Below are 16,552 nucleotides of genomic sequence, written 5' to 3'. Positions count from 1 at the left end.
GTGACAGTGAATAGATAAGAATTATCATGTATTATAACTGTATGCATTAAATATGAAGGCTTCAAGTGACGTGGTACCACAGCTCTGTAGTTTCCAAACATATAATGCAATGCAATTATTGAGAGATGAATAAACAAACATTCCTCAAAAGCCTGATGAGCAGATTTGAGACTCACTGATGAATAAAAAATTATTCATGGAGAATCAAGTAAAGCCGAGCTGCTTCAGTCCAGCAAGTGAAATATTGCTACAGTTATTCTTATGTTTACTTGATAAAACTTGATAAAGATTTGACGGTAAAAAGACCTGTGAAGCACGAGCTGCAGGTGGATATTTGCTAAAAAATTCTGAACTATCACTCAGACGACAGAAAGCATGGACTAGATTGTGTGACAGATTTATCAGCAGTTTTGTTAATGTTAGAGGCTTTAGAAATGTGCAATAAAAGGCTTGTTCTATTTATGTTTTGCAGTCACCTGCACTGTCCCCTCAAACTGCGGTTCCTGGAGTGTCCACCAGATCTCACGGGAAATAAGGAGTATGTGGACGAAGCAGACGTGTTCTTCTCCAACCCTCTTCACTGGCTCCAAACATCCTTCCCATCTCAGTCCACGCTACCTTCACATATAGTGCTGTTCGACGCCCTGGAGAAGGTAGAAGAGCCAAAACAATGAAGTGCAGTCAAATCACATCACTAAATGTTTACAATCACTGACCAAAACCTAGATGCTACTTGCCTGCAAAAGTTGCCACAGTGTTTCTTTCTCTTTCAGGAGATTTCATCATTCCTGGAGGAAAAAAGATTCGCCAAACAAGCTGAAATATTCCACACACACTTTCCTGAAGGTCGAGTGGGAAGGAACATATTAATATACACGAGAGGATCTGCACTGAAGACTATCTGAACTGATTGCAAACTTATATAAAGAGATTTGTTTTGTTACACTGTCTCTTTCATTTCACACTCCAGAGTAAGATCAGATCTCTTTCTGCTCAAAGCAAGAGGACGATCATCAAGGAAGCAGTGAAAGACTTTTATTCTAAAGTTTTAAGTGCAACATTAAGCAGTTTAAGTGCATTTGTGTTCAATTACATTACAGCCATTTCCAAACAAGGAATGTAATTTAGCCGATAACCACACAGACAAGAAAAAGAGGGCAAAGTAGTGCACTAACAAGTAACTAAATCTTAAATTATAGCTTCTACTGATTTGCATGTTCAGATAAAACTGGAGACATACGGCAGAAACCAGATTACTTCAAAGAGAACTTTATAATTAAGAGCAGTTTTCATTATCCTTCCAACTTTTGAGATGAAAATAATTTCAATATAATGCATTTTATTGTTTTTTTTGGTCCTAAGCAACATTAAACATACATTTTTGTTCTGATCTAGTTTTTATGTTTAGAAAACATTAACGAATTAAAACACAACAAAACAAAGTGCCCTTTTGGTAAGTAATCCAAAATAACGTGCACATTAGTTTTAATCATTTCCAATACCTTTTTCCATAACTTCAGGGAATGGGAATATAAACGTGCTTCAAAAATACTTAATTCTAAGCTGCTTAAAATTGCAAAAAGAGAAACACGCTAGAAATCATTCAACCAGCATTCGAACATTTACACTGTGCAAAAAAAATCACTTCTCCAAGACAAAACTAGTGCAAAACAGGAGCAATCTTGAGAAGGACTGAAATGTTTCATCTAATATCTGGGATCGAAGGGCATGGGACCCAGCTCTATTTTGACATCTGTGAACTGTCGGTTGGGGTCGCGTCCCGATTGGCTCCATTTCTTGGCTCTCTGAGGGCGAGGACGAAGCTGCTGCCGATTCCTCTGCTGCCGCTGGCAGTGACGCCATGCCTTGCCCTTCGACCCCGGCCCTTCAAAGGGTCGACTGCAAATTTACAAACAGGACAGTGTTTAGGGTTTGCGTGGTGTACATGCAGACTCTACTGTTTCTCAGACCTACAGACAGAGAAGCAACAGAGAAGGTTATGAACATGCAACCTGAGTATAAATGATTACAGACATTACTGACCAATCCTAGCTCAGCTGACATAAGTCATGCTATCAGTCTATGTCTATATATACATCTTTATGAATGATATGTGCTTTAATGGTTTTGAACAGAATTTTAAAGAAATTACCTCAAAAATACAATAAATGTTGCTCTTGTAATAGTGACATATGGTATCTATGGAGGACACACAGTATATTTTCCAAATGATTCTTTATCAAATATACATCCTTACATTCAAGCTTTTACATGTTAATACAAGTATATATTTCCATATAAATATATTTATGAATGATTTAGTTTTGAACAAAATTTTACATTTAAATTTTCTCAAAATACAATACAATAAATGTGCTCTTATAGTAATAACACATGGTATTTATAGAGGATACAAGCAGTATTTTCCAAATTACTTTTTTTAATCTTAAATGTTGTTTTCAAATGCCTGTAGCAGTGTTATAATTAACAAAAACTACAACTATTTAAAATCATTTTCAGTCATTAAAATAAAGCTGAAATAAAATATAAATATTATATGAAAAACTAAACTTAAAAAGCTTTAAAAAAAAGTTTGAAATTTTGCCATGGCAACTAACTGAAATAAACTTAAGTTTAAGTTGAAGAAATACATTTACTAAAAATAAAACTAATTAATAAAATTAAATAGAAATATATAAAATAAAAATTATATTAATTACATTTAATTTTAATAAAAAAAATATGAAAAAACGAATAAAAGCAATAAAATTACTTAAATGAAAACAGAAAATATAAAAATAAATGCTGATTCAAAATATTAATAAATACTGTAATAACAATAAATAAATACAGTTTAATCCACACATATATATATATATATATATATATATATATATATGAATGAATAACCAGTCTGTAGATTAAACTGTTCCCAAATAAACAATTATAGCATTAGTAAGAACATTTACATTTCCCAAATATAGTGAATGCATTGCAGAAATGTTACAAACACATTACTGCATAATTTAACAATGTGTTTATGAAATGAATTAAGCACGCAATGTTAAACGGGGGCGGGGCTTAACGAATTGTCAATCCCTGATGGATAAAATCAAGTCAAGTAAATTATGGAAGTAAAACAGGCTCATGTTGAGTCTCCAAATAAGATTATTTCAACACCACAAAACATCTTACCTCGGCCCAAAGTATTTTAAATATGTATCTCCAAATATGTGGCGGTATATGTAATCATCCAGATCCTCAAACACGTCGTCACTGAGGCTGTGATATTCGTCCATTTCCTCGAGGTAATCCTCAACGCCGCTGACGAAGTCCGTAAACAGCATCTGGTCGTGAATGAAGACGCCGTTATAGAAGAATTTATCGATGAAGCTCTCCAGCTCCCTCCAGTGGTGGAAATGCCCCACTTCTTTCTGCAAATAGCTGCGCAGGAGCTCGTTAAACTCGTCTGCGCGGATGGGATCCATGGCCTTGTTGAACAGACTCATGGACTCCTGATAGGCGCAGTCGAACACTCCAGAACAGCCTTTGGGCGGCGCTTTCTGCCTCTGAGCGCCGGGTTTGCGCGTGTTGCGATCGGCGTGAAAGGAGTCGAAGGTTGATTTGCGAGGATGTCGGTGTAAAGGTTTCTGCGGCTGCCAGTCTTCGGCACGCTTGTTCCCTTGCTCCTGCTGGAACGGGTGACGCTCGGGTTTGGCGTCGTGAAATCTCTTTTGATGATTGAAGACATTCGAAGCGGAGTTTTTAAAATGCCTAAATGTTGATTTAACAGAGTCGGAAAACTTCCGGAGGTTTTCCTTCACCGCCTCTTTGGCTTTCTTGATCTGCTCCTTGTGATGGTGCACAAACTCCTTAGTGGAGTTCTTCACAGCGTCGAAGGTTTCCTTCACTTTTCCCAGCATCCCGTCTTTGGGAATCTTGGTCTTCACATCCCGGTCACCCTTCGCTCTCTCCTCCTTTGATTCCACATACAGTCTCTCCCAAAGATCGGAGCGCTGCTGCTCAAACTTCAGCTTATTCTCGAGCTCCTGAAGTCGCGTCTGCATTTCTTCGGTTTCAGGATCCGTCTTGCCTTCGATGTCTTCCTCCTTCCTAATTTCCTCCAGTTCTTCCTTCAGCTTGTCGGTCACCTTGCGCTCTTTATCGAGCTCCTTCCGCAGCTCCTGGGCTTCGGCCATCAGCGCTTCTCTTTGGGTCATGAAGCTGCGCACTTTCTGTTTCTCCTCCTGTAAGTGGCCCTTCAGTCGCTGGTTCTCGGACATGATGGTGTCGGCCCCGGCTCCTCGCACCTCCAGCTCTCGTATCTGTCCCCGTAGATGCCGCAGCTCCTCCTGAAGGGCCGACAGAGACGCCTCTTCTCGCTCCAGAGAGACTTTAAGGTGCTGGTTCTCCGTGGTCAGGTCGTTCTGCCGAGACTCCATTTGGCTTTTGGTTTGCGTCAGTTGCACGTATAAATCTTGTCTTTGGGTCTGTGTTTTCAAACAGAAAGTCAAACTGTTAATGTGGCCAGTTCCCATGAAGTTTCAACTATTTTTGAATGCAGTTCAGATAAAGCAGCGTAATGTACTGTTTGTGTGCAAGTGAAATAACCAGAAGCTGCACATATTCAAATTTAAATAAAATAAACATTTTTCAGCAATTTGTCCAAGCAACACAGTTTCATGTAGTTTTAATTCAAATTAATAAAAAATTATTTAAATAAAATAAAAAATAAAAACTAATAAAATGAACAAAAACACTTAATGAAATAAAATTTAAATGAAAAAAGAATGTGCACCAATTCTAAATATAAAAAAATATATAAAAAACTACTATAAACTACAATCAGTAAAAATTGGTGAATTTTGTTGCAGCTATACTTTGTTTTTAGTTTCCCCCAAAACATGAGAGATTTTGGGAGTAAACAATAATGCAGTCAGGTTACCTGTAACTCTTCCTGTTTGACTCTGAGATGCTGGTTTTCTTTAGTTATCTTATCCATGACGTTCATGAGGGACATCACCATGTCTTGCTTTTCCTCTAGGTCTTCCCTGAGATTCTCCACCACTTCCTAAACGCATGGAGACTGACGTGAGAATGATGCCCATGAAGAGCTACTCTGCTGTTCAAAGTTTGGAGTCAGTAAGATTTTTTTATGTTTTTGAAAGAAGTCACCAAGGCTGCATTTATTTGATCAAAAATACAGTAAAAAATGTTAAATATTATTACACTATAAAATCACTATTTTCTATGTGAATATATTGTAAAATGTAATTTATTTCTGTGATCAAAGCTGTATTTTCAGCATCATTACTGCAGTCTTCAGTGTCACATGATCCTTCAGAAATCATTCTATTATACTGATTTGCTGCTCAAGAAACATTATTGTCCATGTTGAAAACTGCTCAATATTTTTGTGGAAACGGTGATACATTTGATTTTTCTGAATTCTTTGATGAACAGAAATTTATCTGAAATAGAATTTTTTTGTAACATTATAAATGTCTTTACTGTCACTGTTAATCAATTTTAAGCATCCTTGCATATAATTCATCATCAAAAAATTATTTATAATTCTTTCCTAAAGCAACATAAAACTAGGCAAGATTTAGAAAAAATTTATAATTAGGAAAAAAAAGACATTCATTAAATACTGAGCCAGGGAATGTAAAGAAGCTCAATAACAACAATACAGCAAAAGTGATTTAAATGTATCAGTGGAAGGATAAACGAGTACAAAAATAAGATAAAGGACACAAAATCATAGCATCTAAAGCTGAATCTAAGAGAAAATGATCAGCAACTACAATTAAAAAGCTGGACAATAAAAGCTGAAACAAAGTTCACCAATTAAAAAAACAGGTGAAACCAAAAAGCACAGAGAGCTATTTGTAGGAAACTGGATTCAAACTTTAGCTGAATGCTCATTTTATCCCTGTTTGAATCCAAGTAACCAAGCATTTATATCCGCAGTAAAGCTCAGTGAGCGGTTTGTGACAGACGGACCTTACTTACAACATCCAGCTCTCTCTTACACGGCGCTTCCAGCTCATTCATACGACTCTTCTCCATGATCTTCTGCCTCTCCTGAATCTGCACTGTGCCTGGAACACACACACACACACACACACACACACACACACTCTGGTTCAATAAGAAAAATTACAATCTTGATGTGCAGTTTCCTATCTGATAACAGAAAAAACACACACATGTGACCATTTATGTACCGCATAGGTTTTCTGTACCTACCTTTATTTTAGGAAGTGCTATATAAATAAAGCTTTATTTACTTGCACAGTAATAATCGTAAGGATACTCATCCAAAAATTGTAACTTTAATCATTTAATAAGAAGAGCATGTGAATAAGACGGCTGTGATGTTCCTGCTCACCGTAGAAGTGTCCGAAGCCCATGCTGATGGCGATGAGCAGCGCTAGTAAAATGCATTTGTTCAGGGTGCCGCTGACGGGACCCTGATCCTGCCGAGCAGCGCGGCCCTCCAGATGAGCTCCTATCTCCTCAATCACCTGATGTAGAAACGTGCAGGATTTCAGAACATTTTCAGCACAATTAATGCTGGTGTTGCAGTAGCTGGATACATTAATGAGGGTTTCATATCTTTTGCATCAGAAAGAGTAGGTTCATTGTAAACAAATCAGTAATGTTTTATATCACATACACTCACTGGCCACTTTATTAGGTACACCTTGCTAGTACCGGGTTGGACCCCCTTTTGCCTTCAGAACTGCCTTAATTCTTCGTGGCATAGATTCAACAAGGTGTTGGAAACATTCCTCAGAGATTTTGGTCCATATTAATATGATAGCATCACGCAGTTGCTGCAGATTTGTCGGCTGCACATCCATGATGCGAATCTCCCGTTCCACCACATCCCAAAGGTGCTCTATTGGATTGAGATCTGGTGACTGTGGAGGCCATTTGAGTAAAGTCAACTCATTGTCCTGTTCAAGAAACCAGTCTGAGATGATTTGAGCTTTGTGACATGGTGCATTATCCTGCTGGAAGTAGCCATCAGAGGATGAGTACACTGTAGTCATAAAGGGATGGACATGGTCAGCAACAATACTCAGGTAGGCTGTGGCGTTTAAACAATGCTCAACTGGTACTAAGGGGCCCAAAGTGTGCCAAGATAATATCCCCCACACCATTACACCACCACCACCAGCCTGAACCGTTGAGACAAGGCAGGATGGATCCATGCTTTCATGTTCTTTACGCCAAATTCTGACCCTCATCAGACCAGGCAACGTTTTTCCAATCTTCTTTTGTCCAATTTTGGTGAGCCTGTGTGAATTGTAGCCTCTGTTTCCTGTTCTTAGCTGACAGGAGCGGCACCCGGTGTGGTCTTCTGCTGCTGTAGCCCATCTGCTTCAGGGTTCGACGTGTTGTGTGTTCAGAGATGGTATTCTGCATACCTTGGTTGTAACGAGTGATTATTTGAGTTACTGTTGCCTTTCTATCAGTCTGCCCATTCTCCTCTGACCTCTGACATCAACAAGGCATTTTCGTCACACAACTGCCGCTCTCTGGATATTTTCTCTTTTTCGGACCATTCTCTGTAAACCCTAGAGATGGTTGTGTGTGAAAATCCCAGTAGATCAGCAGTTTTTGAAATACTCAGACCAGCCCGTCTGGCACAACAACCATTCCACGATCAAAGTCACTTAAATCCCCTTTCTTCCCCATTCTGATGCTCGGTTTGAACTTCAGCAAGTCGTCTTCACCACATCTAGATGCTGCCATGTGATTGGCTGATTAGCAATCTGTGTTACCAAGCAATTGAACAGATGTACCTAATAAAGTGGCCGGTGAGTGTATTTTATATACATATATATAAAATTTTAAACAACAAGAGTTAAAGGTATATGACAATTTTTTTTACAATTTTACTAAAACGTAATTAACCCTTAACTAAAAAGATTCACTTAAACTAAGCTAAAATCTACAATTACAATGAAAATATAAAATCCAAAAAATATTCATAAAAACAATTATTATATCTAGATTTGAAATTACTGAATTTCTTTTCCAGTGAAAGCACGTTTATGAATTTATGTCTTTCATGTAGTAACATTATTAGCTGTATAGTGTAGTTGTATAATTTCCAGCTATTATTGCAAATTCAAATAACTAAAGAATTTGCTTGATATGAAAATAAAAATAAATAAACTTTTTTTGTATTGTGCTCATATCTCATATTTGTCTGATTTGTAGACGCTGGAGTGATGAGTTGTTTTGAGGCGCAGCACCTCCTCCTGTCTCCTGTGGGGCTCCTGGGGGTCTCCAGGCTCTGAGCCGGCGGTGCTCCTCCTCACTCTGCGCCTCCTCACCACAGGACTGGCCTTCACCTCACCTTCCTCATCCTCACTACTGCTGTTACTGCCGTCTCGCTGCACAGGCTGATCCGCCGGGAAAACTGAATAAAAACACATGCAACCCAGAGGAATTAATACACACACACACACACACACACACACACACATGGTGATGACGTCCCATTGACGTCTGCTGTTTTTAAATGAAGCCAATTATAATTACCACCGTTGTGACATAAATAAATAAATAAATAAATAAATAAATAAAAACAGCAGTAAATAGCAATATCAATAAATAAATAAAAATATATCACAATATTTAATAAAAAATAAATAGCCATAACTATAAGGACTATAAGGGTTGTCACAGGCTTAGATTTCAAGACATTATTTAGTCCTTTTACAAAGCCAACTTCATCACAGAGACTCACAAAAAGATCTGCAATGTAGGTTAGTGAGGTTTTACTTACTTTTAGGTACCAAACAGCAAAATCAGCACACACACACACACACTTGCAGAACACATTTCACATGCCATGATGCAACACAGGAAAACAGACCTGTTTACACAAGTGTAACAAGCTAATCGACTAAACCAGCACATGACTGCTCCAAAAACACAGCTGCAGGCCTAAAGCTTTGTGAATGTCTGCTTTGTATTCTCTGTTAAGCTACTGTGTCAGCGCTAAGGGATATACTTCAGTTCATACAGAGAGAGGAAATGACTTAAGCATACTGGAAACACACCTGAAGGAACTGAGATCCTATGATCACAGATGAACATCAAATAAGTCAATATAGGTGTGTGTGTGTGTGTATATATATATATTATATATATTACACTTGAGGGGTCACTCTGTGTCAAATAAACCAAATTTCAGAAAGTTACCTGGCTCAAATGTTTTATTTTGTTAATATATTTTCTGAAGAAAGATAAATATAAATAGTGATGAAAGCCGACCTATTAAATGTCATTTCTATGTTTATCTATTGAGTAATCCACTATTTTGTTAACGGTCACCATTGGCATATAATGCAAGAAAGTTTGCTACATATTTTATTAGAGACCTATCAATATCTATGTAAAAATGACATGATGATGCTGCCATCTTTCTAACACAATCTGGCTCCAAATCTCAGGTGAAAACTGTCATTTTTACAAATAAGTGGATTACTCAGTAAATATTTTCACCTTCCTTCTTCAGAAAAAATATGAACAAAATCAAAAAGCAGGCACCTATGGTTGAGTTGATAGAATTACCCAACACTAATTAGCTCAGTCTAGTCGAGATGTGGATTTATGACACATTTTACAGCTCACAGAAATGTAGGTCAAACACATCATCGTGGCTTTTTCACACACTTTACACGTGTCATTTCCTCTCACAGCCATTGGCTGGGCGTTTCATCAGCCAGGTTAATGTGGCACAACTTATTTTGGCCACATCGCTCACAAACACACTGGCGCTCCTCAGAGCTTTATCAGCATGCTGATCACAACAACACGCTCACACTCCCCTGTCAGAGCACCTGAGAGAGAGAGAGAGCTGTGCAGATGGCTGCCATATTCCCACAGCGTCCTGGAAAATCCCCATCCGCTCCAAGACCAGTCTGCTGCCGCTCCGGGAGAGAGAGACCAACATGACTCTGTGTGTTATCAGGGCCAATGTCATGAAAACTGATTATGAAATGTGTGGGTCATATTCAACCACAAAATCAAAAGAAATTATATTTTGCAATAAAAAAAATAAAAAAATCACAACTTTTTAGGAAAATTAAGATATTTTGCTTTATTATTATGAATTATATGTAGAAATGTGTGTCAACTTATTTCCGCCACAGACTAAAAAACTCAAAAAGGTAATTGCAACTTTTTATCTCATAATTCTGACTTTCTGCGAGATATAAACTGAAATCATAAAAATCATAAGTCTGATTTGTGAGACATAATTGCGAGAAAAGGTGACTTCTCACAATTCTGACTTTTCTTCTCCGAATTAACAACATATAAAACTACCACATTTTGCTTAATCGCAAAGTTTAATCGCAACATATTGCAGTCAATAATGTTCATCTGTTTGATTGCGTGTAATTTGTAACTAACGGCATAATTTTTACTGTACATTTCTGCCATAGTCACCACTAATAACCTACTCCTAAATATAATGTAGAAACTTAACATTTTCTGTAAAGCTGCTGCGCAACGATTTGCATCGTGAAAATCACTATACTAACAAACTTGAATTGAATTGAATTTGCAAATTAACATCTTGCATATCAGACTTATATTTCTCGGAATTCTGGCGTTTTTTCTGACAATTGAGAGATATAAATCAGAATTGTGAGATATTGATTTATAGATCTGAAAAGAATAGTCAGAATTGTGAGATATAAACTCGCAATTTCTCACAACCGGGAGCTTATTTCTCGCAATTCAGACTTTTCTTCTCAGAATTATGAATTTTCAAGTTAACATCTCACAAGTGTGACGTTTTTCTCAGAATTGCACATTTATATCCATATATAATTGCGAGTTTATAGCTCGCAATATCTTGCAAAATATCCGAACTGCTACTGTGCTGTAACATGGCAATGCTGGTAAAACCCTCTCTATTACCCACTCGTGACGCTATGCTCTGATTATAATAGCTTTGTAGGACTATACATTATGGAGAATTAGTCCAAAAAAAAAAAAAAGTTACACCTGATTCTGTTGCATTGAACTGAACAAAAATAATAAATTGATATTTAATATTAATATACTTTCTGTCCAATTTTATTGTGCTACTTTCAGTAAAATTGTGGTTATTTATTGGCTTGCATTTTTAAAATTCAATATAATTAAAATTATTGAGTTTGCAAAGTCTTGCAAAATTACTTTATATTATTAAATAAAATAATACATAATAATTACAAAGCATTTTGAGTTTCGTGCATTCAGAATTTTCATTTCAGTTTCGGCCAAGAATTTTCATTTCGGTGCATCCCTAATTACAAAATGTAATTTCTGAAATATGGTGGAATACGAGCCACGCATTTATTCATGAGATGCATCCATACAATGAAAACACTAGGAATTGCAGGGCAAGTTTATAGGAAATTCTGAAACTGCTTGGGAATTCACCTAGTATTTTCAGGCTAATTGCAAATGACAGATATTAGAGGTCACGTATGTTTTAGCACCTTCAAGTTCATCTGGAAACCTCCTCTTTCCAACTTCAGAAACTTTGAAAATCGCAATGTGCATTCAAGTGATTTTTGGTCAGGAAAAAATAAATGTATTGTGCTATTTTAAATTTCTTGCTCTTGACAAATATGTGTGTAATCGATGCATATTTTATCTTTCTCGCACTACCAAAGAGAATCATGGGAAGTGTTGTTTTGTCACACAAGCTTGATGCTATTTTTATTTTTTTGATAAAAATTGTGTTTTTTGATTTAGATATCATTAATAATAATCATTTTTATTTTTATTCATTGTTATTATTAATTGCTACATAAAAATTTTAAACACCGAAACATAAGCTGCTTGAGTATAAAAGAACACGATACCATATTCTGAAAAACGCAGCACATATATTTATTTAAATACATCGCAGACTTTGCGATTTGATTTGATAACTGCACTAAGCTTTATTGTGATTTTGTGTTATATTTCGATTGATCACATAGCACTAGTTTTGCACGCTATCTTTCTCAGCAACAAGCAAAATGAATACAAACCAAACTCTTCCATCAACATTCACAATTAAATCGCAACTGTGATCAAATAACTTTCAACATGATTCTTTTCTTTTCTAAAAAATCCCACGGCTGATTACGATATTGCAGTGGTGTTAATATGCATGAAAACATGTTATCCACTCACTCGTCTCCGACTCTCTAAACGTGTACTGGCTGCTCGACGAGCTTCCAAGATAGAGCACCTCACTTCCTGCTTCCTCCGTCTCCTTAGCAACAGGCTCCTCCCACGAGTCAGTCTCCGCCTCCCGAGAGTCCGCCAGCGTGATGATGTCAGAGTTCTCACAGGAGGAGCAAAGGATCACATGTTCTTCTCCACCCGCCTGCAAGAAAACATAAATACCACTTCATTAAGCCGGATTACTGGAGAATTCCCCTCTGTGGAACAATAACACATGCCAGGACATCATTTTCAGGTTTAATCGCACCTCTCGGGCCGGTTCCGCCTCCGCCGCCACCTCATCTCTCAGTGTGAGAACTAGTGAAGACTCTCTCAAACTCTCCTCACCCCGTTTGGCTGAAAAAACAAGCTCAAATATTTCAAACTTGTTTGACCACTTCTGGATTTACACATTACACTCATCCTTTTGCGTTTGTGAGCTGACACACATGATTAACCACACACTAATGCTGCATTCTACATGAGCAGTACTCATTCAATTCGTGCCACAAAACCTGACCTCTAAAACAACATAAATAGTTTTGTCTTTGTTCATGACATCCTCACCATCAGGTACGACCGGAGCACAGCTAACCGCTCCTTCCTCACACTCTCCGGCGTTATCCAGCCCCAGCGTCTCAATATCAGAACCCTGTAACACACACACACACACTTTCACTATGGCATTTAAAAGAAAGTTTTTGCTAAATAAACAGTATAAAAAGCAGCTTTACTGGTTTCAGAGCATGGATTAAAAAACAGCAGCAGTGATATTAAAGTGAAAATGTTAACTTTTATATTTATAGTTTTATATTTCTATACATTGTGTGTGTGTAGACAGACAGACAGACAGACAGACATAGATAGATAGATAGATAGATAGATAGATAGATAGATAGATAGATAGATAGATAGATAGATAGATAGATAGATAGATAGATAGATAGATAGATAGATAGATAGATAGATAGATAGATAGATAGACAGACATAGACAGACAGACAGACAGACAGACAGACAGACAGACAGACAGATAGATAGATAGATAGATAGAGACAGATAGACAGACAGACAGACAGACAGACAGACAGACAGATAGACAGACAGACAGATAGAGACAGATAGACAGACAGACAGACAGACAGACAGACAGATAGATAGAGACAGATAGACAGACAGACAGACAGACAGACAGACAGACAGACAGACAGATAGATAGATAGATAGATAGATAGATAGATAGATAGATAGATAGATAGATAGATAGATAGATAGATAGATAGATAGATAGATAGATAGATAGAGAGAGACAGATAGACAGACAGACAGATAGGAATATATAAATATATGCATTTTTTTCTAAATTGAGTTAATCTCACAAAAAGTATGTTTTAAATCCAAAATGAAAAGAGTATATATAGAGTACTATCAATCAAAAATATGTAAATGTGCTTCATTGTCATGAAAAAATATATATAATTTAGGTATACAATTAAAGAATTTATAAGTTTGACATGCATATATATATATATATATAATATGACCTAGATGTGCTCTTCACCCAGCAGAGGACTGTAAAAGAATAACTCTCAAAAAGCTATTTTCAGATAATATGTAAACCCGATGGGTATCATTCCAAGCAATAAAACATGATTCACCTCATTACTAATGACTGTCCATCCGCAGGACGACTCCGTGTCACTGGAGCTGTCGGACATCTCTCAACCAGAAATAACTACACAACAGAACCACATGGACTGTTATTTACACAAAAACACACATTTGACTGTGCAAACTGTGTTATTTCTCATCAGTGTTGTTGTCCTCTGACATCCAAATGAACGCTCATTTATGGGATGGAAATGTCAGGTTGACCCTGTCGCTGGTAAATGATTATTCTGCGTTTGCAGAAGCCGTGTTATTAAACAAGAAGGATTACAGGCACAAATAAAGAAACTTCTCATTGCACATCTGACTGAAATCTGAAGCAGTCTGGTGGTGTATCTTCATGCAAAACCTTTTTAAACACAAAGTATTGCATTTTCACGATGCAAGAGTTCATGAAAAGTCTGTAACAACATGCAGGATTGGCTGAGTAAATAATGCCAGAACTCTCATTCGAGGTGAACTATTTATTTAAAAACCACAAAACTACCATCTGGTTGTTTCACTGGTTTGTTTTTCAGGAAGAGGATGCAAAAATAACACACTCTGGTTTGTTAACCATCCAAAAAAGCAGAAGAACAGAGCCGTTACACACATATATCATCATCCAAACAAAACCACTGAACACGGAAACACTTCAACAGATCTGAACGAGTGCAAAAGCATCCGATTCATTATATTTAGGTGCTTTTTAGTGTTAAAACCACAAAGGAGTGCTAGAAGGTCCATGGAAATGTGAAAAAATTAAATGAATAAATATATAAGATTAAATCTAATTAAAATAAGTAAATATATATTTAAATTAATAATAAAAATGTGATTAAAATAATCTATTAAACAAATAAAAAATATAATAAAAACAAATTAGTTTTAAATAAATAAATGGCTAAAAATGAAATAAAAAATGTTACTTAAATAAATAAATAATACATCTAACAGTACATTTTAGGATGGGGGTCAAGATAATCATATTTAGGAGTAACATTTAAACAATTAAACCCCCCTGTTATAGGTTGATGGATGATGGTTTTTTTTATAATCTAAAGTTAGATTTATAAGATCCTAAACTCAACAACTGCACTGTTTACTTTAGAGATTAACAGACAAAATGAGCAACACTGACTCTAACTAACACAGCAGCAGTCTCTTTAGTCTGTCAGTCCTGCTAAAGATGGCTTTAAACTGCATTAGGTGAGTTATATGTTGTTCTTACCTGTTTTAGAGGTAAATTGCAGCGGGAGAAAGGAAGAAAGCAATCGTCCTCTGTGCAAATCTACCATTAAAATGTCACGCCTCTTCGACTGAGCCAAAACATCAACAACACAACATGGGAGTTGTAGTTTTACACGTAATCATCCTTTAACATCCTTTAACTCTAAAAACTACATTTCCCATGATTACCGTATCCTCTGAATTTTTGAAGCGTCTCTGTTTGCGTGGTTGCTGATCGTTTTAATCTCTTTGACAGCGATTCCGACGTTTATATTTAATTTCCTAATAAACCTAGTTGATCGTTGGTTGAATTGTTATTTTATGCTGTTTTGTTTACGCGCAGGCGCAGTTGACGTAACCGCTCATTGCCATAGAGACGTCTTTACAACACAAGCGTTTGAGCGTCACTGTGAAACTGGTCAGCTGTATTTATTATATTTACACTTTAGAAGATTAAATTTATCTTTTTTCATCGTTGTGTAATATTGCAATTGCGCTAAAACAGCATGAATAAATTATAAATAATTCATAAAATATTATATTACATTTTAGGAGTTAAAAAAAAGTTTTAGCGTTTAGAGAAAACTTGTGTAGAAATGTACAAATAATAATAAAAAATTGTAAAATTCGGATTAAATTAACTATTTGTCTTTGATTAATAAATAAATCCAATTTGGATCAAATAATAATAAATAATCAGCATTTGATTAAAATAAATATATTTAAAAATCTAAATAATAAATGCATTCATTAAAATAAATGCATAAATGTGATTTAAATATATAAATAATACATCTAACAGTATACAATAATTATACAATTTATTGTACAAATATAAAAAGTTAAATACTTTACAGTTAAAAATTTTTATTAATTTGCATATCCAAATGAATTGATAAATAAATATTAGAGAGACTATTTACCAGAGGTTATAGGGTTATATTATCTGCATTTTACCACTGATAAATGCATTCATTATGTTCTTAAAATCATACTTTTTAATAACAGAAAAACTAAGGAAATAAAACTGAATTAAGCAAAGGTCAATAAAACAAAAGTTCCTAAAATGATTCACTGGCTTTGGTTACTGTAATAATAATTCATTAGTCTACACTTGATCTCCTTTCAGCCTGCAGTCATAATGTCGAATCCGGAGCATGGGGCTAATCCTGGAAATCCATGCATGATCAAACCAGGATCTCACACGTCGTCTGAAGACCCAGCGCTGTCCAGATCTCAGGACCTGATGTATAAAACGACATCCAGCGACTACGGCGCTCGATCACCCACGTTTGAGTCCTCGCCCTGTTCCTATCACCCCATATCCCAGAGCTTCTCCCAGCACCTTGGATTGTGCGGGATGTTCCAGGACAACTCCTTTAACACCATCTTGGACCACCGCTATGTGTATATCCCAAATTACAACACACAGTTT

The 16,552-nt window shown here is 36.3% G+C and overlaps 1 protein-coding gene across 12 annotated transcripts; it reads right to left on the bottom strand.

Moving 5' to 3' along the window:
• Nucleotides 1–904: 904 nt before the first annotated feature.
• On the bottom strand, nt 905–15,526 carry LOC306888570 (cell cycle progression protein 1-like). 12 transcript variants are annotated; one of them, XM_079446986.1, is made up of 12 exons: nt 15,119–15,230; nt 13,899–13,975; nt 12,808–12,892; nt 12,509–12,597; nt 12,208–12,403; nt 9,870–9,986; nt 8,274–8,440; nt 6,395–6,530; nt 6,007–6,104; nt 4,946–5,071; nt 3,196–4,490; nt 905–1,970 (listed from the first exon to the last, which is right to left on the bottom strand). In XM_079446986.1, exons 2-12 carry the CDS (start codon nt 13,956–13,958, stop codon nt 1,955–1,957), a joined length of 2,385 nt encoding a protein of 794 aa, XP_079303112.1. In that variant the 5' UTR covers nt 13,959–13,975; nt 15,119–15,230; the 3' UTR covers nt 905–1,954. The 12 variants fall into 12 exon arrangements, with proteins under 12 accessions (XP_079303112.1, XP_079303113.1, XP_079303114.1 ...); XM_079446987.1 differs by having other exon boundaries at nt 6,016–6,104; XM_079446988.1 differs by having other exon boundaries at nt 9,870–9,953.
• Nucleotides 15,527–16,552: the final 1,026 nt, after the last annotated feature.

This window comes from Barbus barbus (assembly GCF_936440315.1).
Source record: "Barbus barbus genome assembly, chromosome: 22".
Lineage (NCBI taxonomy): Eukaryota > Metazoa > Chordata > Actinopteri > Cypriniformes > Cyprinidae > Barbus > Barbus barbus.
Note: the sequence above shows the minus strand (reverse complement) of the source record. Positions and strands in the feature narration are given on the sequence as shown.

Bases quoted from the DNA above. Each gene is read 5' to 3' on its own strand.
- LOC306888570 (XM_079446977.1), bottom strand. From the start codon at position 13,958: ATGTCCGACAGCTCCAGTGACACGGAGTCGTCCTGCGGATGGACAGTC. The intron at 12,404-12,508 runs GTGCGATTAAAC...GTTTTCTTGCAG, and splicing joins AGGCGGAACCGGCCCGAGAG to GCGGGTGGAGAAGAACATGT. The intron at 1,900-3,195 runs GTAAGATGTTTT...GTAAATTTGCAG, and splicing joins TTAAAATACTTTGGGCCGAG to TCGACCCTTTGAAGGGCCGG.